This window comes from Ambystoma mexicanum, chromosome 13 (assembly GCF_040938575.1).
Source record: "Ambystoma mexicanum isolate Mex_15411 chromosome 13, UKY_AmexF1_1, whole genome shotgun sequence".
Lineage (NCBI taxonomy): Eukaryota > Metazoa > Chordata > Amphibia > Caudata > Ambystomatidae > Ambystoma > Ambystoma mexicanum.
The window spans coordinates 593,846,536-593,874,286 of NC_090938.1; the positions used below are offsets into that span (position 1 = coordinate 593,846,536).

General features: G+C 44.6%; 1 protein-coding gene across 1 annotated transcript in view; it reads right to left on the reverse strand.

The window, feature by feature from the left end:
• Window positions 1-27,751, reverse strand: part of CNTNAP1 (contactin associated protein 1) — a 419,356-nt gene that overhangs the window by 124,831 nt on the left and 266,774 nt on the right. The window contains exons 10-13 of the mRNA XM_069634419.1: window positions 12,033-12,204; window positions 9,645-9,751; window positions 7,451-7,573; window positions 5,576-5,779 (exon numbers count right to left, since the gene is read on the reverse strand). Of these exons, the coding sequence (XP_069490520.1) occupies window positions 5,576-5,779; window positions 7,451-7,573; window positions 9,645-9,751; window positions 12,033-12,204 (606 nt within the window). The remainder of the gene's footprint in view (window positions 1-5,575; window positions 5,780-7,450; window positions 7,574-9,644; window positions 9,752-12,032; window positions 12,205-27,751) is intronic.

Consider the following 27,751-nt stretch of genomic DNA (forward strand, 5'->3'; position numbering starts at 1 on the left):
GAAGCTAGGTCCGCACTCAATAAATAGAATACTAATATGAATAACACTAATAATAATAATAACAATAACAAAAATACACATTTGACATCCACTATTATCCATACCAATAGTTTTGGCTCCTCTAAAAAGACACTGATGACCCAAAACCTAAAAAGGGACTGTTCAAAAATTGCACCTTGAGCTCTGAATTTTATCTTGACATACAGCTGGTGCCACCGGCAGCTGAGTTCCACTTTATGTGCATCATGTGTGAGTACTAGGCCTTGCCTAAATCTCTCTGGTGGTGCCAACACAATATTTTGTTATCTTTTAACTTTACATCTGTGGCCAGTACAGAGTCTGGGGAAACCCATTTACACTGTGAAGTGCACAGCAGAAGTCACACATTTCCTCTGATAAGTGACCTCCTCTCCCCGCCAGTTCAGCAGCTGGATTACCCAGATGTGAGACATGAAGCGGCTGGGGTAGATAGCTAACTAACAATGCAGAAGCATTCAATTATTCACTGCAGAAATGTGTTAAAGCTGCAGCTTCAATTGTTGTGAAAGGTTTTTAGGCAACCAAAAGGCACTGGCCAGATGCAAGTTCAAACATCACTGCGGTGTTCCATCCTGTCCTTTAAACGTGTTTTAATTATATTTTAAGATATCAAACAATGTATTCACCCAGTCCTTTTGGAATGTCGCTCCTATCCTTTGCGCATTGTTAACCAAAGGTAGTTTCGGTGGTGTTAAGACAATCTTAAATGGCCATAATGCATAATTTGCAAGGAATACTGCCAGAGGCATTTACCAATACCACAAGTGGTAGTTACCCAATCGTGGTGGTATTCCGCGAACAATACAGCAGATTTCAACTTTCCAACTGCAATAGCAATGGTAATGGCAATGGTAATGGCAATGGTAATGGCAATGGTAATGCTGGGGCATGTATTTGATGGTATCTTAGGTTGTACTACTGGGATTTAGACTGTGCACTGCTACCCTTCGGCCCTTTGGAAAGTGAACACACTGAGATTACATAAACATTAAAAACATATATCAAAACATTCTACAAAGTGAGTCCTTTACCACAACAAAAGTGAAGAAAAACTGTACAAAAAATTAAATTGGGGAGGAAGGATAGCTCAGGGGCAGCGCATTTGCCGTCAGAAGCAGGACAACACAGGAGAACGCAGCGCAACACAGGTTTGAATCCCGATCCCGTGCTAAGAAACCACTGGCTGGTATTACGTGCGTTATAAAAGAACAATTATAATTAATCAATTGTGTGATGAAACAAAAACAAGGCGGGGAACTGTCCAGCCGTCCCTAACAGGATGACACCTAATGATGTGATCAACATAAATCTAAGCACCCCAACTTCATTGTATTAAGTCTATGTTGAGGGGGTCCGAAATAGACTTAATGCATTTAAGTTGGGGTGTTTAGTGATTGATTCTCGAAATGACATAGTGGGAATTGAGAGACACTCATTGTTTTTAGTGACAGTAATTGGAGCTGTGTTTTTAGTTAGGTGACTTTCTTTTATTGTCATCCTGGTAAGAACGGCCTGTTATTGTTATTGTTCTTGAGAGTCCACCCTTGTATTTGATTTATCACAATATAATTTTTTGTATATTTTTCAGTCATCTGTCAGACAGAACAAAGTGAATTGACTAGCGCATGACTTTGAACAGGAACATTTTTGTGTAATGTGTTGCAAGTCCTTATTTCCTGTAGGTTGATGATAGCAATTGTATGTAGTGTATTCAGCAATGTCAGTAACACTCCATCTATGTCCAGATGTGTGTAGTTGGCGATATTAAGTACTAAATATCTAATGAATCCTGTCTACATTTATTTAGTGCTTTGTAAAGTGCACCAAATCTAGAGGCATCAGGGCACTGCTTACAGAAAGCACAGTTAGATTAAAACGTAGTTTTAAGACCTTTTGGCCGAAAGGACCAGAGGGGGTTTCGGCCCTTAGTGGAGGAGGTAGGGCATTCCAATATTGTTCTGCTACTAAGGGAAAACTGTAGCCCCCAGCTTTTTGTACTTTGAATTTGGGGGTTGAGAGTAGGTAGGAGTAGAAGGCACTAGTCAGTCTATTAGATTGGGTTTTCTTAAATGTATTGGCAAGGTATTTGGATGTATTTGGCGGCGGTGTTTTCCAGGCATTTGTGTGTGAGGGTGAGGGTTTTGAAGTGTACTTTACTCTACTTGTACTTTCCTTACTTACTGACCTTTGATGTCAATAATATCAGTGGCTCTTCTCTCGGAACAGACGAATTAAGCCAATAGCTGTCCTGGCCGTTTTGCCTTTTCTCCAGGTTCCTTCTAATCGTTCTCAGCATGTGGTATGCACATTCCCCATGTCTACATGTTAAAGGTTTCCTATAGCACATGCTTGAAGTTGACTGGGCCTTTTGGCTTGTCTCGCTGGCTGTATTCCTTCTAATTATTCTCTGCACTGTGATATGCATATTCCCCTTATGTGTACTTTGAAGGTTTCCCATTGCATATTTGGAGATTTACGTGTCTGCATTCCACCAGAAGAATTCTATAAAGGTATTTTTGTTATAGATTTGCTCTTCAAATGTCCATGGCCTCGCTTAGGCATTATTTTGGGATCATACATCCTAATACTGGCGAATGTTCGGACACCGCAGTGAGTAAAATGGTATCTGGTCATTTCAGCTAATGCCATTAAATCGAATGCCATTCCATCGAAATGTTTCCATCTAAAAAATGTCCATTTAAGGGATGCTTTTTTTGGGGGGGGGTAAAGGGTTAATTTTTGGTCAGGTGTATTTTAAAGAGTAAAAAACAGAGGTTTGGGGTGCCCCCCCCAAAAAAGAAAAAAAAGAAGAAGAAAAAAAATGCATTAGATGGACATTTTTTAGATGGAAAAATTTCGATGGAATGGCATTAAATGCAATGGCCATAAACCGGTGACACCATGCATTTAGTGGTCGAACCTGAGAGTTGCTTTGTTACTGTCAAAGAGAAAAGGTGGCCACCACTAAATATACTGAGTAATACAAATAAAAATAATTTCAGTTTCTGCTTTGTGGATAGTGCGGATTTAAAAGGAGCTGACTGACAAAAGTCCAGAGACACCTGGATCCAAAAACTGCAACACAAAGAGAGCAACTTTCCTTGTGTTGCAGTTTCTTTGCTACTGCAATACAATCTATTCTGGACACAAAAAGATGTGTATGACAATAACCAGAACGCTGGGGACAGTTTTTGTATAGTGCTTAATTTTGGGGAGCGCCCCTATCTTTAACCAATGGTCTAACATATAAAATTATCCATAAGTACAGTATACACTGATACTCACATTTCACAATAATGTTTGCATTTGGTGTAATAGTCGACCAATCTACTTTTCTATCTCTTACAATAGCTGTGAAAGATGGAAGCCGCAGACGCTTCAGCGGTTTAATGCTTGCAACACAAAAACACACATCTTTGTGTTACTCTGTACAGTTTTTACTTTACTTTAATTAATTTGTAGTGCGCAAACCATTAACCCGTGGGCATGAGGGCGCAGACCAAGACAGACACAAACAAATAACACAAGCAGTCCAGGTTAACGAAAGAGCAAACGTCCAGCAGAGAGATTCTAGTGCGATACTTTTGATAAGTGAGATAAAAAAATATGGAATTCCCCCCTTTAGCTACCAGCCTTCTCGCGGCAACTAGTTACTGTACTTTCCAGGCCTATTTTACCCATCCACGTGCATGGTCTGTGGAATGATTTCTATGTTCTGTGCAGTGAGATTTTATTTCTCTGCCTGATTTCACCTGATCTCTGTGCTCAGTTTCTGTTTGTTATTTGGATGCACATTGGTCGATATAATTATAGTCTCTCACAGTCATCTAAATAATGTGAAGACATAGTAAGTAAAAAAATAAACAAATATCATCACTCCCAGCTACCTTCTAATTCTTATTCTGCAAAAAGAATCGAAAGTAATTAATTATGATTCATGAAATATTTGAAGGCACACATCTCCCGGGGCTCGTCTTTCCTTTTCATACATTCAGAGAAATTTCTCCATTGGGGAAAATTCTAAAAATAAAAAACGTGCCCTTTTGTTATGTACTGGTTCCTCTAAGGAGTCAGGAGGACTCCATTTTGTTTTCTGAATGTATAGCTTATTTATGATCTGTTGCTAGCGGAAGGTAATATCTACAACAGGATACCTGACCTTATACTTAGGACTTATTTTTTTTATCATTTGGCATTTTCTGGATCCTAGGCCAGAGAGTGTTTTGACCACTAGTGCAGTACATACGTATATCAGCCTGTTTTGCATTAGGGTGCTTTACAGGGGTGAGCACGAACTTATCTAGTGACTCCCATTTCTGGTCCCCATACTAATTGTGCCATGATGGTTAGGTATACATTGTGATCTCATATGTATGATATAAATGACCATTTGATGCAATGATATTTCTTTTTTTTTTTTAACTAAATAGACATTGACTAGCTTTCCATAGATCAAAAGCTGCATGAGTTGACACGCATCTATAGAAAGTGAAAACATACTCGGTATCATCCTAGTTTAAGCCAAGAGAGCAAGGTGCTGTTTCCACTTACCACTGAGTTCTAATGAAGAACTAGAGGGCCAACATTGCAGACTTTGTAAGAGTAAACACTGAGGCAGCCGTTTGGCATTCATTTGACAGTCCTGAACGCCATGCTGATGGAAAACGAGCCATAGGCTACGAGGGAAAGTGACATGTTTTTTCCACCAACATGGCGTCCAGGGCTGGCACCGTTTTTGGTGGAATGTTGCCCGCCAAGTTCTATATTAGAACTCTGTGGCAATTACTGAATTGTAAAAGGGTTCGTTGTAGGTTCGAATTTCCGTCACTTCCTGAAAATGAGAACATTCTGACTTTTTTTAACAAATTCTGGCCCTCATTACAACCCTGGCGTTGGACCATGGTGCCAATAGCACCATGGTCCATGCCGGTAACTTACTGACTCCGCCATGGCGGAATGGGGAATTACCGCCCCATTCCGAGGTTGGCGGGGCGGTAATTCCCCATGCCGCCATGGCCCTTCCCCATTCCCATTTTTGCCCCATAGCACTCAATGGGAATGGGGAAGGCGCTAAGTACGGTGCCGCAAATTGCGGCACCGTACTTAGCACCAAGGTCCCTTTGCGGGTTGGTTTTTAACGCCTGCAAAAAGCAGGCGTTAAAATCTCCAACCCGCAAAGGGACCTCGTAATCAGGCGTTAAGGGGTTAAAGGCGCCGCCACCTTTTACGGCGCCGTTAATCCCTTAACGCCAGGGTTGTAATGAGGGCCTCTGTCTTTGAATTTCCTTTCTGGGGGAAGGCAACTCCATGCACCTCCCCTCCTTTGAGTGCACCCCACGCCTAACAGTTCTTCCCATTTCTCAGTGTTGCACCTCCATTTTCTCCCTTTTCTCCCCTGAACGTCACTTGACTCTCCCTACTAATCATAAAAGTATACAGTATGTTGGTTATGGACATTTGTAAAATGGTTGCAGGGAAATGCTCAGAGGTTTCTTTCTGGTTTCTGACTGCAAGCCCCCACCATCAGAGTACTCACAGGGGGTGTTCAGCAACCTGGATCTGTAGCAGGAGAACTCGATTCTCTGCTCGCAGTACTCAGACCCGTTGGCGAGGGCCGAGACCTCGCCCCAGGAGGCGTTCCAGTACTTCAGCGGGCCCAAGAATGGCAGGTCGGGGCTGGAGCCCAGGACTTTGGTGGCATAGTATCTGTCATGATACACAATGGTCCAGGCTCTCTCCGCTGGAAACATCCAAGAGGGAGAACTAGTTAATGTAAACCCGGCGAACAACAAAGTAAGAGTACACAAAGCTCAGACTGCATTAAAACCCTTTGAAAGTAGCAGTGTCATCATGGATGTACGGTTACTAGTCCCTCCCAGGGCAGAATCAGTGTTAACGGATCAGTGGTGACATTGATTAAATCACATGGGTTACAAGAAACGGTATACAGACTATTCACCAAAATAATTTTCATCGAGAGCTTTTTCATCTAAAAATGTTTAGTGAAAGACTTTTTCATCGAAAAAATCTTTTACTGAATTTTTTAATATCAAATGTTAACTGTTTTTTAATGGTACATTGCTATTAAATATAACAATGTTACATTAAAAATGTTTAATACATCATGTATTTTTGGGTGGGTTAAAGGGTTACATTTGTTATGGAAATGTTTGGGGTGTTTTTAAGGATGGAAAATTGAGGTTTAGGGGGATCCCGCCAATAAAAAATAAAAAAATGAATTTGGTTATACAGGTTAACAAAAAAAATTGGTGTATAGATTTTCGGTATTACATTTTCGGTAGATAAACACTTTTAGTTATGTGAATCTACATTAGGTAAATACGTTTTAGGTGAAAGAATTTCGATGAAAAATACTTCAGGTGTAAAAAATTAGATATTAATACCCCAAGAAACAACATAGGACCCAAAATGATCCCATGCTAAATGCTTGAATGGGCTCCTATCTGTAGCAAGTATTTAATGTTTATGGGTTTTCCCATAATGCCCCACAGAAATAGATCATTGCTACGCAGCACTACAAGAGAAAAGGTTGAAGGCAGAAAAATAAGGGGCGAAAGGAGGGTTCAGAGGGCGCAACAGAGGTGAGAGTGATGAAGAGTAAGTAGACTTTCGAACCACAGAATTACTGCTGCCTACCAGATACTAATTATGGTTTATTTATCTCTTTGTATTCATTTTGAAACCAGTGAGGCTAATAGCTTTGGAAATTAAGTACACATTTATAAAAAGCACCAGGTCATATGTCATCTACATACAAGAGCTCTGTGAGCAGAAGCACATTTCACCTTGTTTTTAATGATAGGTCTTTAAGGTCAGGGCACAAAATGTGCACTTGCCTCTAGCTATTGGCTTGTGATATTGGACTTTTGGCGAGTAAGAAATGGTGTGCTGTGTGTATGTATAGAATTGAGGTGGCAAGTGACTTTTATGGCGGGCTAGTAGCTTGCAACTTGAACGTGTGCCCCTTGCGTTTAGGTTAAAGAATTTTGAGATGCTCTGGGAAAGCGCTGTTGGATAACAGCATGTTCAATGATCTCCTGAAATTCAGCGGGTTTGTTTCTCCAGCCTCAGGTCAAGAGGAAGACCTTGCCAGATCTGGGGGCTTTGATGAGTCCTTTCACAGTGGGGGAGGTTTGAGGAGCCCGTTGTGGGTCGCGAATCAGAGCACTCTTGTCGGGGTGCAGTGTGTGAGGCGGTCAGTGAGGTATGTAGGTCTGGATTTATGGGTGAGGGTGTGTCTTGAGTTTGCTTCATCATATAATGGCATGGGAGACCTTCAGCCTTGTGGCATGTTGTAATCTGAAGAACGTCTCCACTGCAGCTCTGCGACTATGAATGGTTCAGGATATTACAGTCTGTCATTGGAGAAAATGTTAATGAGACCTCCTACCTGTAATTTGGCAATACACAGTGAACGGTTGCAGGGGTCCGCTGCCGTCAGGGTCCACGGTGTAGTTTCCAGATGTTACTTTGCCACTCAGCCTGTAGGCCTCACAGTTCTCTTTATAAAGAGCTTTCTCAGGAAAAAGAGAATAGACAGACAGATCAATGCAAGAAAGAAAGCACTGGCTATGAGAAAGAAACACCAGAAACTGAAAAATCAACATAGTGCAGAATTCAACAAAGTTGAGAATGTTGTCAGTAACTCTCAACCAGATCCTTCACCTGGCTAGACTATGACTAAGCATCTTTCATCATCTTATATCAGCTGGATGGTGATATAAGATGGAAACTTGTGGAGTCATTGGTATACGATTCAAAGACAGTAAGTAGGCATTATAAGGCAAAAATGAAAGTTATCGATTAAGCCAGGGTTGTCCAACTCCAGGCTGAGAAGGCTGGAATCCTGACAGGTTTTCAGGATATCCCCAATTAATAGCCATGAGACAAAACCTGCATACATATAGAATCATTGAATGCAAATATATCTCATGAATATTAATGAGGGGTATCCTGAAAACACGACAGGATTCCGTCCTTTGAGGCCTGGAGTTGGACAAACCTGGATTAAGCAATTGCGTTTAACCTAGGAGCCTGGCACAAGGGCGGGTGTGCTTGAGAAGCTCTGGTGTGATTGAGTACTAGATCCACCACTGACCATGTGTGTGATCTTTGCCCTTAGGAGCACATGCGGCATAACGTTTAGGGCTTAGGTTTGTGAGCACAGACTGGTTGCCACTATTGCTGACAGCCAATGCTGCCACCTCCCCCACCAGCAGGTTGCTGCTAACATAGGATATGGGACCCATTGGGTGCTGGCACTGCATCTTCATTTATATGGTGTGGAAGCCCCTTTAGCTTTTTAATGGGAAAGCATTTGAAAATAAACTATGCCTACCAATTCATTGCAACCCAAAACATCAATCCATCAAATGTACCATTTCCATTTAAATAGAAAACCCTCTGAAATGCCTAGTATCATGGGGTGACCACAGTTGCGAGCTGCAAGTATTGATGTATTTTGCAATGCAATGCAATGCTCCAAAGGTGTGCATAGAAGCTATATTTGGACTTGGCTTACTCCATGATGCTAAGCATATATTTTTGAGATGAGGGGGTACATATGTTTTTCAACCCCCAAAAAAGAACTATGAAAGCTTGGTCCAATTGTTTTTCAGGTGCAGCCTGATGCATGGAAGGCATCTTTCAGAATATTGTTAATACAATCATATTAATTATCCCTCTTTTTTAGAAGGTTTTGATTAGCTCAGGAAAACAGTAACAGTGTTGTGAGAAATTCCAGGCAATATTACCCGGTAGTCACTCTCCAATTCACCTTCCTTCCCAGCTTGGTCGCGTAGAAGGCCCTTGGTGCTGAAACTCCAGTCCTGCCTCACATTCTTCTCTGAGGGCTGCATCCCCACTCCACTCTTCCAGATGCCCTCTCTTTCATTGGAGGGCATGATAGCGATGGGCTGGTTGCCCCGGCCAAGAGCACTTCTTGCCTGCTACAACCCTACACATGCTGTCGCACGCTGCACTCTGCTGACAAAGCATCCCACAGCACAGCCATGTTTCCATGGTTACACAGAGGCGTGGGGATGCCATGGTCGGTATTGAAAAATCGACTATTTTTATGAGGGCTTGCTCCCCCAAGAGTGCTAAAATCATTAGCACCCTTCACAGGGCAGTATTTTCAGGCCCTCCTTAATGGGCTTGCTTAGCTCGGGCAGTAAATGAGGATTTCAGGGTATCTAATACTTGAGAATTCTGCCCCATGGATTTACCGCCAGGGTACCGCCCAACTTGTGAGGAGGCCCTTGGTCATGGAAGTTGTTGTTTGGTTCATTTTAACCAGGGCAAGGACTGTAACTGGAGTGCTCGCAGGATTGGTCTCTATTGGTTGCCTTTACTCTGTTTTTCCTTTATGTATTTAAATTCATAGAACTATGTTTGACTTGTACTGTGGCACTCTGATACACATGCGCCTAATTTGCACAGTATAAAAATGAAAGAGAAATCAAAAACATTGCTAAGAGCAGCCTCAAACCTCTGTTAACATGCCACCAAGCACCCCCTAATCCTGAGTCAGCAAAATGGTATCACACGTGCATAAACAGAAGGCACACCCCTGGTGGGCTTACATTTGTGGCACGTCTCTCCTTTGTATCCCGTCATGTCACAGATGCACATGAAGTCGTCCCAGGACTGGAAACACCTCCCGCCATGTTCACACTGGTTCGGCATGCATCTGAAAGAGGTGATTATAAGACAGAACCATAGGTGAGGGGCTCAGGTATGTTGCAACAGTGATCGTCCAGTGTCACACCCAACTGTGACTACCTGCAGCATCAAATAACCGGTGTCCAAAATTAATTCTCACGCGGGGACATAGATACCCGGAACTGAATATGCCACCATATCGCCTAGATGCCTGTGGGTGTTATGCGCGATACATATGACAAAACAAATAAATACATGTAATGAGTAGGGGGAGGTTTCTGGTGGGTTCTGAGAGGAAGGGGCATAAAACCAGGGAAAGGTGGGGGTGAGTGACCGCCAGAAGGGAACTGCGGAATGCCCTACAAAGCACAACGGGGAAGTGGAGCTGGTGACATGTGAAAAGAGAATCTGAACAGTGTCTTTGGCAGTAAAGTCGACCAAAGACACAGTGAACTGAGGGGACTATCAAAAGGAGTCCAAATAAATGTGAAATTGGAATGCACACCAGGATGGAGGGGCGGAATAGGGGTACCTGGGATGACGGTGCCCGCAGCGTAATTGGGATTAAAAAAGACCTGGCAAAGAATATGGGCAAAGCTCTTGCCAGACACATATTCCAGGGAGACCTTTTTACATAGAAACATGGGGGCTTGGAACTGCCAGGAGAGAATTGGGGAATACTGTGCGTACTTTAGTGAGATGCCGACCCTGGACTGCTAGAATATGTGAATTATAATGATAGTCTAACTACCACTCAGAATAGAGTGTGAGGACGGGCACTGCCAGGGGAGATGACTGTATAACCCTGCATACCACACTGAAGGGATGGAGTTCGAGGATGGGATCTGCCAGTAGAGATTAATGTATAACACTATATACCAACTTGAACAGTTGGAGTGTGAGGATGGGACCTGCCAGAAGAGGTGAATGTAGAATTCTGCATACAACAGTGAATAGCGTGTGAGGATGGGAACTGCCAGGGGAGGTGACTGTATAACCCTGCATACCACACTGAAGGGATAGAGTTCGAGGATGGGATCTGCCAGTAGAGATTAATGTATAACACTATATACCAACTTGAACACTTGGAGTGTGAGGATGGGAACTGCCAGAAGAGGTGAATGTAGAATTCTGCATACAACAGTGAATAGCGTGTGAGGATGGGAACTGCCAGGGGAGATGAAAGTATAACCCCACATACCACATTGAAGATGGTGATAGCCGGCCCGGGACGTACAGAGCCGTATCATGGGGCTGCCTAGAAATCGCAACAGAGTGGAGGCTGCTTCCAGCTACGAGGCAACGATGAGGTACTGTGCACACCATTTTGGAGAGGTGGAGCTCTGGATGTGGTTGAAACCAATCTACATGAGATCTGACAGTAACTGAAAACCCACTTACTCAAAGAAGTTCTACCCGATCCAAGAAAATACAACCTTTATGCGCAAGTGCAGAAAGGTGCACAATTGTTTCAGCAAGGCTACCGCGTGCAAGCTCAACCTCCATCCATCCTACCAACATCAGCATGTTAGTGCCAGTATGGTTATGCTGCTCTACAGAATAAATGTCAATAAGAAAATAATTGAGGACTGAAATCACAGATGACTCACAGGGTTAGTAGTTGTGCCATGGGCATGGCTCTGAGTGATGGGTGGAGTCTGTACCGGCACCAGATGCATAGAGGATTCTATGAACCAGGAGACGGCTAGACAGCCTTGTTCTCCTGATAAAGCTGTGGTGTGCAACCTTGGGCAGGGCCCGTGTTCGGAGCAGCCTCCGATGGTGTAAACCATAGACGGGCAACCTCATGTCTTACTTTTCGCTGTGGTGCTGATAGATGATTTGGGAATGAGCACATGCAATCATTATGAAGTTATCTTTATTGCTCTTGCCAGCTTTTGCCTTTTGAAAACATAAATTGCTTTACAAATAGGGCAATAAACAGCAATGTGACACAAACGCAAGAGTGCTCAAAGGTTTATAAATAAACTAATACATATCGGGCGGGGCAAGGACTCTTCCTAAAGTATGTATCTTTTCTTTACGGGAAAGAGGGAGTGAGGATAAATGGGCAATGGAATAAAAACAAAAGACTAGGCATCGAGGGCCCAGTGGGGCTGGTAGAACCACTAGCATAGGGATTAAAATGCTTGAAAGGGAAAGAATAGGGAATCCTGTGATTGAATTATTTTGGAAGGATTGTATTCATTTTTGTGTTTTTTGGATTGTGACAACGTAATCTAGTTTATCCCGGTTAGCGGTGTAGTAGTCTGGCTTGTAAATTTGACTGACGTTTCATCATACTGTACCTGTCGGCAATGGCACACACGTTGAACAGGACCTCGGAGAAGGGCCCCAGCTTGCCGAGCTGCATTAGGTAGAGGTCCACGGGCTCGCTGTCCACCATCAGCATCTGCATACAGCCATGGAAAGCTGTCTGATTAGACTGGCAGCCCGAGCCCCCCACCGGTTTAGGACAGCCTGCAAGACACAGAGTTGGAAATGTTTCATTGATGACCTTGTCAGTGGATCAGATCCCCTCTGATGTCTCTCATTTCATATCATGAGTAAATTTGCTCTTTTGAAAACCTTTACTAGGCTCTTATGTGACAGCAAGAGGACAGTACATAAGTAGTTTGCAAAGCATCAAAGACCTGTTCGACACATTTCTGTAAATTTAAATTGAATAAAGCATCAATAGTTAGAAAACGAAAATGTTATTTTTACAGATCAGTGCATTCATTTTTTAATTGCACACGCACAATCCGAGCTTTTGAACACTCTGACAAATCGAGGATAAGGTTTGCAGATCATCTTTGAGTCTTTCATAGATGCGTTGAGATCCATTAGTTGCAGGGAGGAGGGTATTGGGAAAGCTCCAGCACCAATTCCTTCAGGAACAACGATTATCATATGTTGTTGTCTTTCTAAGCAAGCAACCTACTAAATATGGAAAGTGAAAAACACATTTTGAGCCACATGTCTTTTGCCATGTGGGAAATATCATTGATTGGAGGTGGAGCAAGAGAGTTGAATCCCTGCACTCTAGCGGCACATGCTAAAATCCCAGTACTCCCTATTCCACTTTGCACAGGGGTTGCTGCAAGCAAGCAGCCATTCCTGCGCATCGTTCCCCTAATACCAGAAACAAGGAGAATAGAGGATTGTGGTGACTACATCCTCAGAGCCCATCACTTATGAAAATGGAAAGGTTGGCTGTAATGGCGATTCTCTGTTGGCAGGACTTTGCTTTTCGAAAGTTGGGCAGCGTGTATACTAAGAATCGCAAGAGCCACTATTCAACTCCCTTGACGACTAATATTGTAGAAAAGGGGTGGTTTAAATAAAAGGCAAGATATCAAGATATAATTTGAGACAACAAGGCTGACGTGTGACTGTCTCTTCGCCAGCCCCACAAGTTCTACAGAAGAACTGGCCAGTCAGTAAATACACTGATTTCCCAATAGGCAATTTCAGCTACCCAGTAGACAGCACATCATGTAAGCCAAACTGTACCCATGCCACTGGCATGTTTCCAGTACCTTAAAATAAATTCAAAGGCCACGTATATCGTGTTTAGTTGTCAGCAACTGCAGAAATAAGTGCAGAAATAAGGTGTGAAATGCTTGATACACTACTAAACAAGGTGTGACTACCCCCAGGAAACCTAAACCACCTGCACGTAGTGTGGTCTAATTACCAGAGATGCATGAACCCACAAACACTAGCTACATTTTCCAAACACACTGTTACTTATTGAGGTTCTCACATAAAAGACTCAAACTATTGCATAAATGTGCATTTAGCTTTCAACTACTTGGAAGGTTTCGATGCATCTCCCATAAATATTTCATGATTTTCATCTAATTTTTAAAGTTATACTTCCATATGTTGGGCAATGAGACAGCGCTGCAAACAAACCTTTCATGCTCTTCTTTACCTGAAAAACTGAGTGTGGTAATCTTTAAACTAAAGAGAATTGATGATGCAGGCTTACTCATTTCTTGATAAAAAGCATGCTTATTTGCCATTTTAAAACTCTCCGAATATTTTAATTCACCCTAAAATTACCCCAAACTGAGGGAGCAATTAACAAATAGGTTTCTGGTAGCAACACTGACTTACCATTGCCTTACTCTGGGAAAGGGCTATTTCATTCACAATAAGTAGCTCTGCTTTACTCCTGACTTACTCTGAGTAGTCTGGATAGAAAGTGAGGAGTAAGTCTGAGTTACTTGTAGTAACTTAATTGTGACTATAATAGCCCTCTCCAGGAGTAACTCAGAATTACTCATAGAAACATCTATGCAAAAGTGCCACTTCATGTTTAACTTACCACATGTTGCTTACTTTGACTTAAAAATCACTTTTTTCCGTTGACCTTGCGCATTGCAAAAAAAGTATTCTGATTCACAGATTGCTCTTTGCACTTGCCCTTCTCACTTTACGCTGCGCAGGAGCGCTTTGCACGACACTGAGCGCAACAGGAAGGGCCAGCGCAAAGAACTAAATAGGGGACACAACATGCAAAATCCCATTCAAGATGGAAAATGAGGAAGACCATGGGCATGGAGAGTGAGGCACTGTACCAACAACTAACACGCTCCATCAAGTGCTAAGGAAACCCTATTCACAGAAGCTATTGCGCAATTGTCTGGAGTCCAAAGGAGAACGCGAGGAGCAGCATAATAGTCACTTCGCAACCTTCTCACATTGTGCTGCCTCTAGAGGAAGTGGATACCCTGACTTCTGTCACCTGCCACGACACTGCACAGGGGGCCCGGGTGTCCTATGATTTTAGTTCTAATTCGGCAGCTCAGCCAAGTATGCCCATATTTAACCCACCATGCTCAATATCAGAGCGTCTAAAAAAAAAACATAGTGTCACGCCAGTCAACAACCTAGTTTGCGTGCTTCTAAATACCCGATCTTTGGTTAAACACGCGGTAGAAGTCATGACTTACATAGAAGACATGAATATCGACATTTGTGAGTTGAATGAAACGTGGGGGCATAGGGCAGCTGGCACTATCCTGAACATGCCCATCCCTGAATGCTATAGTATGCTTAGACAAGGTAGAGAGGAAGACGGGTTGGGGGTGGCTCTAATCTTCAAATCCTCCCTTACTCTTTGGGAATCTAAGGGGTCCAGTATGAATGGCATTGAGTCTCTTCATGTCAAAATCGGACTCAATGCGGAATCTACTTCTAATCTCATTCTCATTCATAGACCGCCCTCGTTGGAAGATTTCACTTTAGCATTATCCAACTATCTGCTGTGTACCCTCAAGCCTAATTCTAGCTATTTATTCCTCGGGGATTGTATCTACTGGCTAGGTGACAAGGAGGATCAGGGGGCGGCGGAACTCGAGACTGCCTTGGTAAACTCAGGCTTTGAGCAGCCGATTCGTTCTCCCACCCATGACCTAGGCCACACGCTTGATTGGATTTGTCCCACCAATGTTATGACCAAGGATTTGTATATATCATCCTGTCCCTGGTCAGATCTTTCCTTTTTGCATTTTACTATTCATGTAGATTTTCCTGAGATGCTTAAGGCAAAAAAGGTCCCAGGGCCTTCTTAGCAGAGATTTCAAACTGCTCACTCGAGAAAGAATTGAATTCTTGCTGAGTCCTTCCATCAACTTTACATCTCATGACACCACTACAGGAATGTCCAAAATGCTCCAATCGAACCTGCAGGCTATCACCAAGTCGTTGGCCCCACTTAAATGTAGGAAAGCCAGGGAGGGGGCGAGAAATAAACCCTGGTTCTTACTAGAACTGAAAAAAATTAAAATCCTCTACTTTGAAATTATTTTATTTGGAAAACTAGCCCATCGCCGAATGCATTGGTAAACTATAAAAGCGCAGCTAAAGCTTACAAATTGGCAATTGTGGTAGTGAAGAAAAATTCCCTTAACTCTAGGATCTCGAATGCCCAATCTGAGGTCAAGGAACTTTTTAATGTACTTAAAGAACAGGAAACAATACGGGCCAATTAGTTAAGAATGCCGCCTAGTGTCAGGATATCCAGGATGCTATGTTGGATAAATTGAAGGGCATTCAATCAGATATAGTCAGCAGGAAAGAAGATCTTCTAGCAGTCACTAATCATGTGGGGATGGAACTATTTAAAAGAAGTCCTTCCATACCCCAATTTAATTTTTCCTCCATCTCTGAGGCTGAGCTGTCAGTGATTGTAAACCAACTTAAAGTCACCATTGCAAAGGTGACTCATGCTCTGCCATAATAATCAAATGTTGCCCACCTGTTCTTCTGACCGCCATATGTAAGTTTGTTAATGCCTCACTTGTAGAAGGCTTTGTGCCGGTGGATCTCAAACAAGCTTGGGTTACTACTATTCATAAAAAACCCGGCCTACCCTATGCAGGTACCACTCAACTATAGGCCCATCACAAATACACCATTTCTATTGAAAATCTTAGATAGGGTTGCATATGAGTAGATTGCCCAACATCTTGATAACTTTCCTGTACTAACTTCTCACCAATCAGGGTTTAGAGTAGGCTATGGTACAGAAACAGCGTTATTGGAATTAAAAACCAGGTTGTTCAAGCGGATGGACAAGGGCCTCACTTCTATGTTGATTCTCTTGGATTTTGGCTTCTTTCGACCTGGTAGACCACTCCATACTGGTGGCCAGGTTGGAGGCAGTGGCTAACTTCTCCCCAGCAGCGGTATGCTGGATCGCCTCTTTCTTGAACAATCGAGAAAGCAGAGTCTTTTCTGGGGAAGCAGAAGCTGCTCCGATTCACATTGAATTCAGTGTTCTGCAGGGTGCTTGCATTTCTCCCTGCCATTATCACATATTTATGGTTCCCTTCTATGCCTTGCTGGATCAGGAGGGGATCATGTTTGCCAACTACGTGGACAACACTGAGTGTGGTCCCTGTGGTTGGTACTCATGCAAGGGAGGAGGCAGAATTTAATAGAGTTTACACCTCCATCGAGAATTGGATGGTAGGGAATAACTTAGTTCTGAACAGGAGCAAGACGGAGCTCTTGATTGTCGGTACACAATCTACATTATCCAAGCTGGGTACGTCATATGAGAGATTTCAACTTGGTGAGGTCAAGATAACCCCCCTGAAGAATGTTAAAACCGTGGGCATCATTTTTGACCAGCAGTTTACAATGAAACCTCATATAGGGGGGTCTTGTCTCCGCAGCAGCCTACTATATCAAACTTTTGGCCCATTTTAGGCCATTTATAACTCAGGAAAATGCAGAGACAATTGCCAGAGCTATCATTAGAGCGAAATGTAATTACTGCTGCAGCCTCTTAGTGGGTCTGAGCCAAACAGAGAGGAATAGATTACAGGTCATTCAAAATGGTGCAGTGAGAGTCGTGATGGGGTTTTCAAGTCGCAAACATATGTCAAATACTAGAAGAGGCCTGCATTGGCTCTTGGTGGAGGCCCGTGTGTGTTACCATCTTCTGGTAATCACTTTTAAGTGCATTCGGGGCACTATGCCCAGTTACCTGCATCAACTGATAGTGGAAAAAGTTCAAAGCTGATCTCTCAGATCAAGTTATCCAAAACTTTTAATGCTCCCCAGATGCAGAACTAGAAAGGCTGAAAGGGGAGTCTTTTACATCTCAAGGCCGAAAGTGTTGACTGATCTTCCGTTAGACCTCAGTGACCAGCCTGATATATAAAATCCTTTAAAAGAAAGTTGAAAACCTGGCTGTTTGCTTAACCTTTCTCCCATGCCTATGGGTCCATGGTTTTGGGCTAATAAATGTTTTAAAGTAAAAGTAAAGTAAAGCACATCCTGCGATCTTACCGCCACCCGTTACACATTGCACAATGACAGCTCACGCAAAAAAAGCACAATGAACATAGATTGCCACAATTCCAGATCCTGCATTGCTAGCACTGATACTATTATATGGAAGATGGAGAAGTAGGATGAGGCCCAGAATATTCCATCCACATACAACATTATTCGGGATGCCAGACAAGGAGGTGTATGGAAGTGTAGTATAATTTATTGTGTTTTGGAGTACAGCGCCACTGCATATGATCACATTATTGCTATAATGTGGCACACATATAGCCAGCCATATGTCGCAAGTGTAACATATGGGTATGCAAATGGAGACAGGCTACATATTTAAAAGCATAATATAATTTTTTTTTTCTCTTTCTTGTTTGAAATGCCTCATTCACAGGAGAACCCATTAGCTATCTAATTGACTGACTTAATTAACCAATACTAACACTAGCTAACTAAATAACATTATAATGTGCTCTCCATGTAGAAAAAGGAGGTAGGAAAGGCCTGTTCTGAGATTCAGTTTAAACGTGCATTTTTCTCTGATTTTCTCTGGCTGCGCTGAAATGTGAAGGACGGAAAGGCAACAGGAAATCAAACAGAATCATTTATTACAGTATGAAGATCCCATTGTTTGTGAAACAGGGGTGGCAACCTAATACACTTTCCGTTAATATGATTGGAGGGAAGTATATCTGAAGACAGGCTGCGTAAGCAACAGAGCTTTGCTGGACGAGTTCTGACAGAATTATTGGGAGTTCACTTTTGCGGAGCTGCTGTGAGGTCGCCTTTGCTGGGCTGCTGGGAGGAGTCGTTCCACCTGCACTGCTGACCTTCAGAGACTGGGGATTCCTAGTCATTTGGCGCAGGCTTGAAAACTGTGCTTTTTCGCCGTGCCCTTCAAGTTGCAAGCTTACGAGGGCAACCCTGGGTCACTTCTCGGAGGCGGCAAGCCAAAGGATTTCGCGTGCCAGAGAGCTACAGATAACTGGTAATTATCACATAAAATTGAGGGTGTGCTGCGTGGATGAAGTATTTTTCAGGCAGGAAAGATAGCTATAGGGAATCCCTGTGTTTAACTGCCACATTATAATGTTGCAATGCAAATGCTGTCATATTGATGTAACTTTTATTTTTCTTGTTGTAAATGTAAAGTGAAATTCGTTGTATTATTGCAAGTGTTTCTCTTCTGTTTATTTCAGAAAGGACTGTCTCACCAGAATGGTAATGTATCATTTTGAAATGAAATTGTTATAACATACAGTCTGTGTAAGAGTGTTTTTGCGTCTTCTTTTTTTTTTTTTCTTTGGTGCATCTAAAAAAAATACCCTGCAAGAAAGGGAATGATGTTTAAGTAATACATGTGCCATGTTTCCTACACAGAAGAAGCAATGTCATTAGCAATTATAAATAGCTGTGTGTGTGATTCCACTCAGTGTATGTGTGTGTGATTTCTGAGTGGAATATAATACAATAGTTCTTGCTGAGCGTACATAAATCAGCAAAAAGAGGTCTATGGAAACATAATCTCACTAATGTAAATAAACTAGTGATAATACCACAGGGGATTGAGAATGCTATATGTGAATATTGTGGTATCTATGAATGTAGGTCCGAGGCCTCTAGTGATCACACAAACAGTCTAAGCAAAAAGAAGGGGGTTTGTATATTGGGGCCATAAATAAAACAGGAAATTATGCTCACCAAAATACCACCAACAAAATGTATACCACTATAAAGCCAAACCCAATCTAAATGCAAGGATTAGTCATTGCCAAATTACCATTATTTTTGGTGGTAAGAAAATACCGCCAGGCCCCAAATCTACACAAAATACCATACAGAAGATACCACTTGCCTCCCCATGTCATCCTAGACCTGGTCAGGGAGTGGGAGAATGTCCTGGTATCACCAGCCATGTGCTCACAGGCTCTGACCCCTCTGGTGAAAGTGCTATCAGCATGACACATCATGGCCACAGGAACATTCTAAGAAACCACAGACAGCCATTGTGGGTATATCACAGACCACAAAATCAAGGTGTCTCCGCCAGGTCTTGCTCTGCATCCTTGCATGTGTGCATAGGCACATTCACATGCCGCACACACTGCAGGCAAAGCAGAGATTGTGTCAGGAATTCTATGCATTTGCACACTTTCCACAGATACTGGGAGTCATTGACTGCACCCACATAGCACTGCAACCCCCTGCCCCCAGAAACACTGAGCACAGATACGGAAATAGGAAACATTGGCATTCCATCAATGTGCAGGTGATCTGTGATGCCAAGGGACTCATCATGCATGTCAATGCCAATTATCCAGGATGCACGCATCACAGCTACATCTTCGGCCATTCCCCCATACACCAGGGTCTTGCATCAGGAACCTTTGGAAACACATGGCTGGTGGGTGAGTATCAATTATCAAACACACACAACCAGTCACATGACACATGGAAACACAAGAAATGACAATACATGCAATTAGCAATTATTGACTCCTTTTCAGGGGAGAGTGGATACCCACTGTCAACATTCCTATTAACACCCATCAGGAATCCAGCCACCCCATGTGAGGTGCACTGCAATGCAGCACACATAGCCACTAGAGGCATAGTGGAGCGTACATTAGGAGTGCTAAATTCATGTTTGTGCTCCCTTAACCACTAGGTGGGCATTGCTATATGCAACCCCTGTAGTATGCACAATCATTGTGGCATGCTGTGTCCTGCAAAATATTGCCACATGTCATGGTGCAGCAGTAGAGGTGCAGGAGGACTTCCACCCTCATCAACCTGCACCATGCATTCCCCTAGTAGGCCAACGGGCAAAGGGACAGGACACACGCAAGCAGGTAGTACAAACCTACTAAACATGAAAAACAACCCCTGTAGAACACACATAGTAAATCCACATCCCTGAAGGACAGCAGTGATTGAAATGGATGAATGCAGTTTGCCCATAACAACACCCTGAGAAAGCACCTCTGGCACTGCCAAACGTTGTGTGGCCAACAGCATGAAAAGTACTATGCCACCCCATTGGCATCCATCACATGAAGTGCACAAACCACCGCCATTGTAATTTCAAGTGGTATCAAAAGTTACCATGTCACAGGCCCAAAATGCAAGACATGGTGAAGGCCTCCCTGAGTGGCATGCATCAAGCGCACAAAAGGGTTCATCTGACTGCCATCCCGATTCTGTGTCCCTTTGTAACATTGCTGCTGGTCCTGCCCACCTCCACTTCCTACTGGCAAAAATGCAAAACATAGTGAAGCCAGTCCCTGGCACAATGCCGCCCCCTGCATGGCACACATCAAGAGCAAAAAAGGGTTCACCTGACTGCCATTGTGATGATGTGTCCCACTGCACCATTGCTGTTGGTCTTGGCCACCTCCACACACCACTGTCCTGTGCGTGCACCTGCAATGGGGAAAATCAACAGCTGCCTGCCCACACCACCCACCCCTTCCACATGCATGTCCCTGATACCCTCAACATGTTCCCCGTCCAATTTTGAAGATGCTCTCCAGGAATGCCAGATAGCAAGCAAGCCAACCACAGGATACACAAACATAAATAACAAGGTAAAGTGCCACACCCCTATCCATCAACAGCCTTTGATCGTATCAATGGGAACACATCAGCAACATTGCACATGACACATGAGAAGGACATTCTGGCCACCGACTCCTGCACCTCACCAGCAATGCACTGCATACTATGCATATCTCACACAGGCCTACCTGTCAAATGAAACATTCACCCATGTGGAATGTGACAGTTAGGTGTTTTGCATGCCCCTGCAACATGGTCAGGGGTGGACTGGAAACCTAAAGAGGCCATGGAAATGATACCCAAAGTAACCCATATCACACTTCTACTACAAGGCCTATCCTATTCCCATGAGAAAATGTGGAAAAACCACACAGAAGAGGCTCAGCCTGCAGCGGCCTACCGTGAAATTACCAGAGTTCTCAATAGGCCAGTCCACCCATGATCATGGAGTGGCTACTGGACCTGACACATGTCAGGAGACGGCATGCACGGCTGACATGACAGGAGTGTAAGTGTAATGCCACACAAAAAATTTAGTTACTGCATCACCCCTCACCAAAAACATGTGCACAGAAATATCCAGAGGAGACAGACTCAAGCAGTAAGTTGTGGATGTGAAACCAGTATCACAAAGCACATGCATAGCTGATCAAGGAGACATGCACACACAATTATGTAGGACAACTCACATTTACAGTGATAGTGACCTTCACCGAACCATCACCAAATCACATCATCCATGAAAACCCAACGAGTGCACATTATGCCCTAATCGGGATGCACATGTCACCAGCCATGAAACTATATGACAGTGCACAACCTCACCCAGGGATACAGCTGTGGTGCTGTGAATCCCTCATCACCTTTACCTAACACTGGGCCACTGCATTGGTGCTAGGAGGGCCAATGCAGAGGCAATGGGGGCTTGGGTGCAATTGGGGCGGCCACTCGGGGAGTGTGGGCAATGGATGATGGAACATATCTGAAATAACATTGGACATATGTTTGGACCAGCTAAAGGGGTCTGTCAGACAGACTGCACATCATGGTCGAATGGAATTCTCACCTGTATGATAGGATTTGGTAGGCTATTTATAACACACTTAATACCCAGAGGTTTCTAAGCGCAGACCCGGGGATCGAACCTGTGTTGATCCATGCCTTCTCTGTTCCAAGGCGAGCATGTTGCCACTGTGCTATCCTCCTAAGACTGTGGGAGGCTGTAGCAGTTCATAACACCACGTCAGTTGATGCCACTGAGTATGGTTGCATGTGTAGTAACACAGTCTGAAATTTTGCCCACTACCATGAGCAGTTAACTCACTGCCATTGGGAGAAAAATGGCCCTGAAATGAGGAGCCAAAAATAATACAGTCCACTCTGGGTGAAGACAAAAATAAAGAATATATTCCACCTTGGACGAGGACGAAAATAAAGAATAAAGTCCACGCATGATGAGGACAAAAAAAAAGAATACAGTCCATCTTGGATGGGATTAAAAAAAATGAAAGCAAATACAAAAACATGTCCTCCCTGGACGAAATAGAAACATGACATGCTCCCTCCACAGGCTCATGGACACCAGGGTGCACGAAGAAGGGGTGGTAGTGGCAAGAGGAGTAGCATGTGTGGCACCACCTGCATGGTTCAACAGGAACCCCCATCCTGTGGTGAATCCTGGGATGGTGCACTCTGACCACACAATGCCAATGCCAGGTCCTCATTGGCTATGGCCACTCATCAGAGGGATGCATGCATGAGGGTCTCAATTGATACAAGGTCCTGGTGATGGATGTCGCGAGTGGCCAAAAGAGTCATCATGCATGGTGACCCTTGACATCTCCAACTGCATGTTGAGAGATCATCTCATGGAATCCATCTCTTGCCGAAGGTTGTCCCTTGTGGCAAACAATTAATCATGTAGAGATTTCCTGAAGGAATCTGTGCCTTGACGGCAGGACTCCCTTAAGGCTAACATCTCCATCTGCAGGCCTTTGCCCTGGGATTCTGTTTCTTGATGGCGGGATTCTCTTGAGGACAACATCTCCACATGCAGTGTTTCCCTCTCCTGACGCTGGTGGTGCCTTGAGACCGACAACTCATCATGCAGGGATTGTCTCAAAGATTAACCATCATCACAAATTGACGGCTTCAGTTGTTGTATGTCCTCTCGCCTGCCGCAATAGGCAGAGTTCGGCAGTGTGTGCAGCAATTGTGGAGATGGCATTTTCTGCCAGTCGATGCATGTCCCTGGCCATCTCCTGCAGGACCTCGCCCTGTTGGGCACTTGCACACAACAACTGCTCCTCCCACTCTGAGTGCCCGGCAGGCACTTGTCCACCACATGTACCAAGGGTCTACCAGCCGAAGGCTGGGCCCATCACAGTGAGTGCACAGTCATTGGCTGGCGGTCTACAACCCTCCGACTGACACAAGCCTCCGCTGCTGGGGCCATGATGGGTGAAGACAAACTTGCAGTCACTGAAGCCATCATTGACGCAGGGCTTCCCGCTGCCAGGCCCAGGGTCTCATGGCTCTCCTCCTCCAACTCAGTAGCCTCAAGGAACTCGGGGTGCTTCATGGCATTGGGACTACTCAGTGGTGGATCCACCACCATGTCCCTCAGAATGCCCTCCACATCAGATTTGGCAGCATCATCTGAAGCGTCGTCAGGCCTTCTGGTGATGGACTGCCACACAAGGGGATTCTTCCCAGGCACAGCACCCCGGGCTGCACTGGTGGATGGTTGTGCCTCATCCTCCTCCTCATCATCATCCACTGAGTCCACACCTGCACAAAGCCAGACAACAATATTCAGTGGCCTACCTACCTGGCTGAAGACTGTGAATACCAATGCACAGTCACAATAGTGCCAGCCACACCTACATCACACATTGAAACGGAGCACTCTGACATGTATAAGGCATAGACCACTAACATTCTATGCCCTGTGCAATCATGTTGGTGCAAATTGGGCCCTGCACCATGCTAAGGATTGGAGAAGTAGGTGACAATGCATACATACAGACAGACATGCATTAGAGTCGAAGGTCCAACAGTAGATGGATGGAGGTCTGTGCTCCATTGATGAGGCCCTACTCTACTTCAACCGTGCCTACTTGCAACATGTGGGAGTATCACGCCTACACCGGCTAACCAAACCTGAATACAGGCATTTGTGTAGCCAAAATCCCCATCATTCCCTTCTCCACATTGCCCCTGTCCATATTTGTGCTTACCCACGCTTGCATGCATTGCAACTATGTGTGATGTGAGTGCAACGTGGACATGACCAGTGTGCACTTACATGAACACTGAACATTTGACACCCAAATGTGGAATGAACATCACTCAAGCATCTATTGGCCAACCACTGTAACTCCTGGCTAAAACACAACCCCATGCAACTTTGCACTGACATTGTTGCTCACCCATGTCCACTGGCTGCAAGGCCAGTGAATGGATGACTCTTACATCATCCACTGCTTAGTGTCATACCATGTGAGTCAGAATTTGTGTTCACTTCACTATGCACTCTCCACATGCATGACAATGTGAGCATGTCAGTCACATATGTCTTGCAGGCCCTTATCACATCCAGGTGTACTGTCGTCAACAAATATGAATACAACAATGTGTGCTGTATGATCAATGTCAACCGCACACAGAGTTGAAACATCCGCCTCGTAGGATACACACAACGTGATGGTAGTGGCCATGGAAGCATCACTGTAGTACTCATAGATGGGTAAGAAGTATCCCAGACAACTGTATCACAACATTTGACAGCATAACATGTGTAGATTGAGACACACATGAAATGCACACATGGCACCTATCTGATGTGACAACATAGGTGTCCATGTCTCCCACGCCGACTACCTGCTCACTGCAGATGAGTTCACTGGTGACCTCTTCAAATGGAGTCAGCTCATCCACATATGGTGATCCAGAGGCCCCATTACTGCTGAGCTTCTCCTTGGTCCGTCGCATGAGGTCCCCCATCTTCTTGTGGACCTCTTCCGCAGTGCACCTCTCCAACCCACAGGAATTTATGTGGTATGTGACCTCCGCCGCATCCTCCAATGCAGGGTCACAGGAAGGCTACTGCCAGCCGAAGGTTACTGGTTGACTTGGTGTTCATCGACGTAATCAGTGAGGATTGTCAGCTCCTCATCTGTAAAGCACCTCTTTCTTGGTGGCATATTCTCCTTCACCTATGCCTCTTCGTGGGGTGCTGCCTGCCTGTTCCTGCTGTGCATGATGGCCCCTTCTGCCCATAGTGGGCCTTGGAGGTACTGTTGCACCTGTAGACTCACCACCACGTTTAGCAGGTGGACCATTCTTCTGCCCGCTTCCCTGTCCTCCCAACCATGGTGCAAGCGAGGTTCATAACAAGGTACCAACACATCTTGGTGCAAATTCCGCATTGCACACCCTAACTATCACATCATCTGCACACACCAGGAAATGCGCATTGCACCCCCTAAATGTCTCTGCCAACGCGCATGCAATTGAGAGCATGTCATATACAGCATTACGCACAGAGTTGCACTGCATACAGTGCACATATTACGCACATGGGCCTCTTCCGCAGATTTTCACACTGCTGCCTTGTGCATGTATGGGAGACACCTGTTCCTTCGTGTTACTCCTGCCACATGCCATAGCTTGCCTCCCGAAGCTAGATTTTGCTTCCAAACCTCAACGTCTCCTGCTGCCTGGTAGTGTCTCACTGGCTGCTGACCATTAGCAATGCCTTGGAGCGCCTGGTGTTCCCTCATAGGCTGTTCTCCTGTGGATCACCTGTCAGGCTCTGTGACCACCTCATCTGCCATATTAGGACTTCCACACCTCTGAACCACCAACACAGCTCCACAGCATGCATCATCCGGATCCAGCTTCACCCCACCAGCCTCAAGGAGGGCCATGTCTGGAGCATCGCCCAGCAACCCCAAGGCAAGGCTGCGGGCTGTCAACTTCACTGCTACAGAAGTAGGCAGCCTAGGTGAGACAGTTCTGGCCCATTAAAATGCCTTCTTCAATCCTCAGAACCTGCTTGGGACATGTGGGCGTCAGAAGACCTGGGCGAACATCATGGCTGCAATCAATGCGTGGAGGGTGGCAGTCCATTCCATGGACCACACCAAGAAGCGCTGGGATGACCTCAGGGTCCGGAGCCAGGCAAAGATGAAGGCAGACCTCGAGGCCGGTGCTTCTGAGAGAGGCACTTTGCAGGCCGCCATTGGGTGTCACTCATTCACCTCCGGGTCCTGGAGACGGTTGTTGTGGAGGACCACCTGGTATGCCAAAGGGACACTTGAAGTCCGCTGACTTGGAGGGACCAACTCCCTCCCCGCAGGATACATGGAGAACAGTTCAAACTGTGGTTTATTACAGGCAAAACCAACAGGGATCAGCACAGGAACAGGGAAAATCCATGTAAATCTCGCTCTTCCTCGGCTCGTATGCCGGTTTTACTACCCAATTATGCCAGAGTGAAGTCACAACCTGGGCCCTTCTCCAGGAAACTTATCAGACGAGGTGATTGGGTATTGAGTATTATACCACCTATAGTGGATCTTATAGATGTTATTCGACTGGCCCTCGCATGTCAGGTGGCTGGCCTGGTCCATCCCCAAGTTACTAACCATAACTTTGTTTTAGTGTGGTGGGTTTACCATTGGTTCTTGCCCGTTGCTACCCACCCTAGAGTACTTACTGTGATTGGCTAGACCTGACGTCCCTAGGCCTGGGACCCGCAAAGGTTCTCAGCTCGCTGTGTACCTCTTGAAAGTAACAAGAATGACTATGTGTCTGCATTTTAACTTGTGTGTACCACCTTATTTTATGAGAGTGCTCTCCTGATCGGTGCAACACTTGTTACATATTGTTGCATACTTGTCGCTGTCTGTGTCTGGTGGCCTGGGTCAAGTGCTCCTTTCCCACCACTGCTCGCTGTCCATTGTCTGCTTCGGCCACATTGCGTGTTCAGAGACCACAAATTTTAGCTGCGCAGCTCTGAATTATGAGGATTTATTAGCATTTTCTGCAGCTGGTCCCTTTGTCATGTGGGGTTTGGAATGTCATATGTATCGCTTGGCCTTGGCTGGGGATCCTGTTTCACACGTCTTGCTCTCTGTGCAGCCTGAATCAGCTCAGCTCGTCTCTTGCTCTGAGGCTCAAGGCCTGCAGTCATTTTCCTAAACCTTATAATGTGATTTCTACCATGTCCACGCTATACTAAATGTCCTTAGGTTAGTCACACTTGGCTCTGTCAGGTCTCATAGGTGCTCCTGCAGTTCCATAGGGTTAACTGCATGTAAGCATCTGCAAGCTGTGCTCAGGATCTCCTGTCTCTTGCGGTTTCTGTTTTGCCGCCTTAGGCTAATGGCAAAACAGTAAAAGCAATGACAGTATGTATATGTATCTGTCCTCTAACTATAGAACTGTGTGCTTGTGTTCATGTATTCGAGTGCTTTTTAGTGTCTCGAAGTGCGGATGGTACATGTTCTTCATGTTTAACGCTGCTTTGTCGACATCAGCAAAATGGCGTCTTGGTGTCTAGTCCAAGCTGCCCACACAGGTATCCTTAATCATGACCTGTGCCTCTCCATCCACACATGGATAGGTCTGTATGTTCCTAGGGCGGTATGGTTGGCTT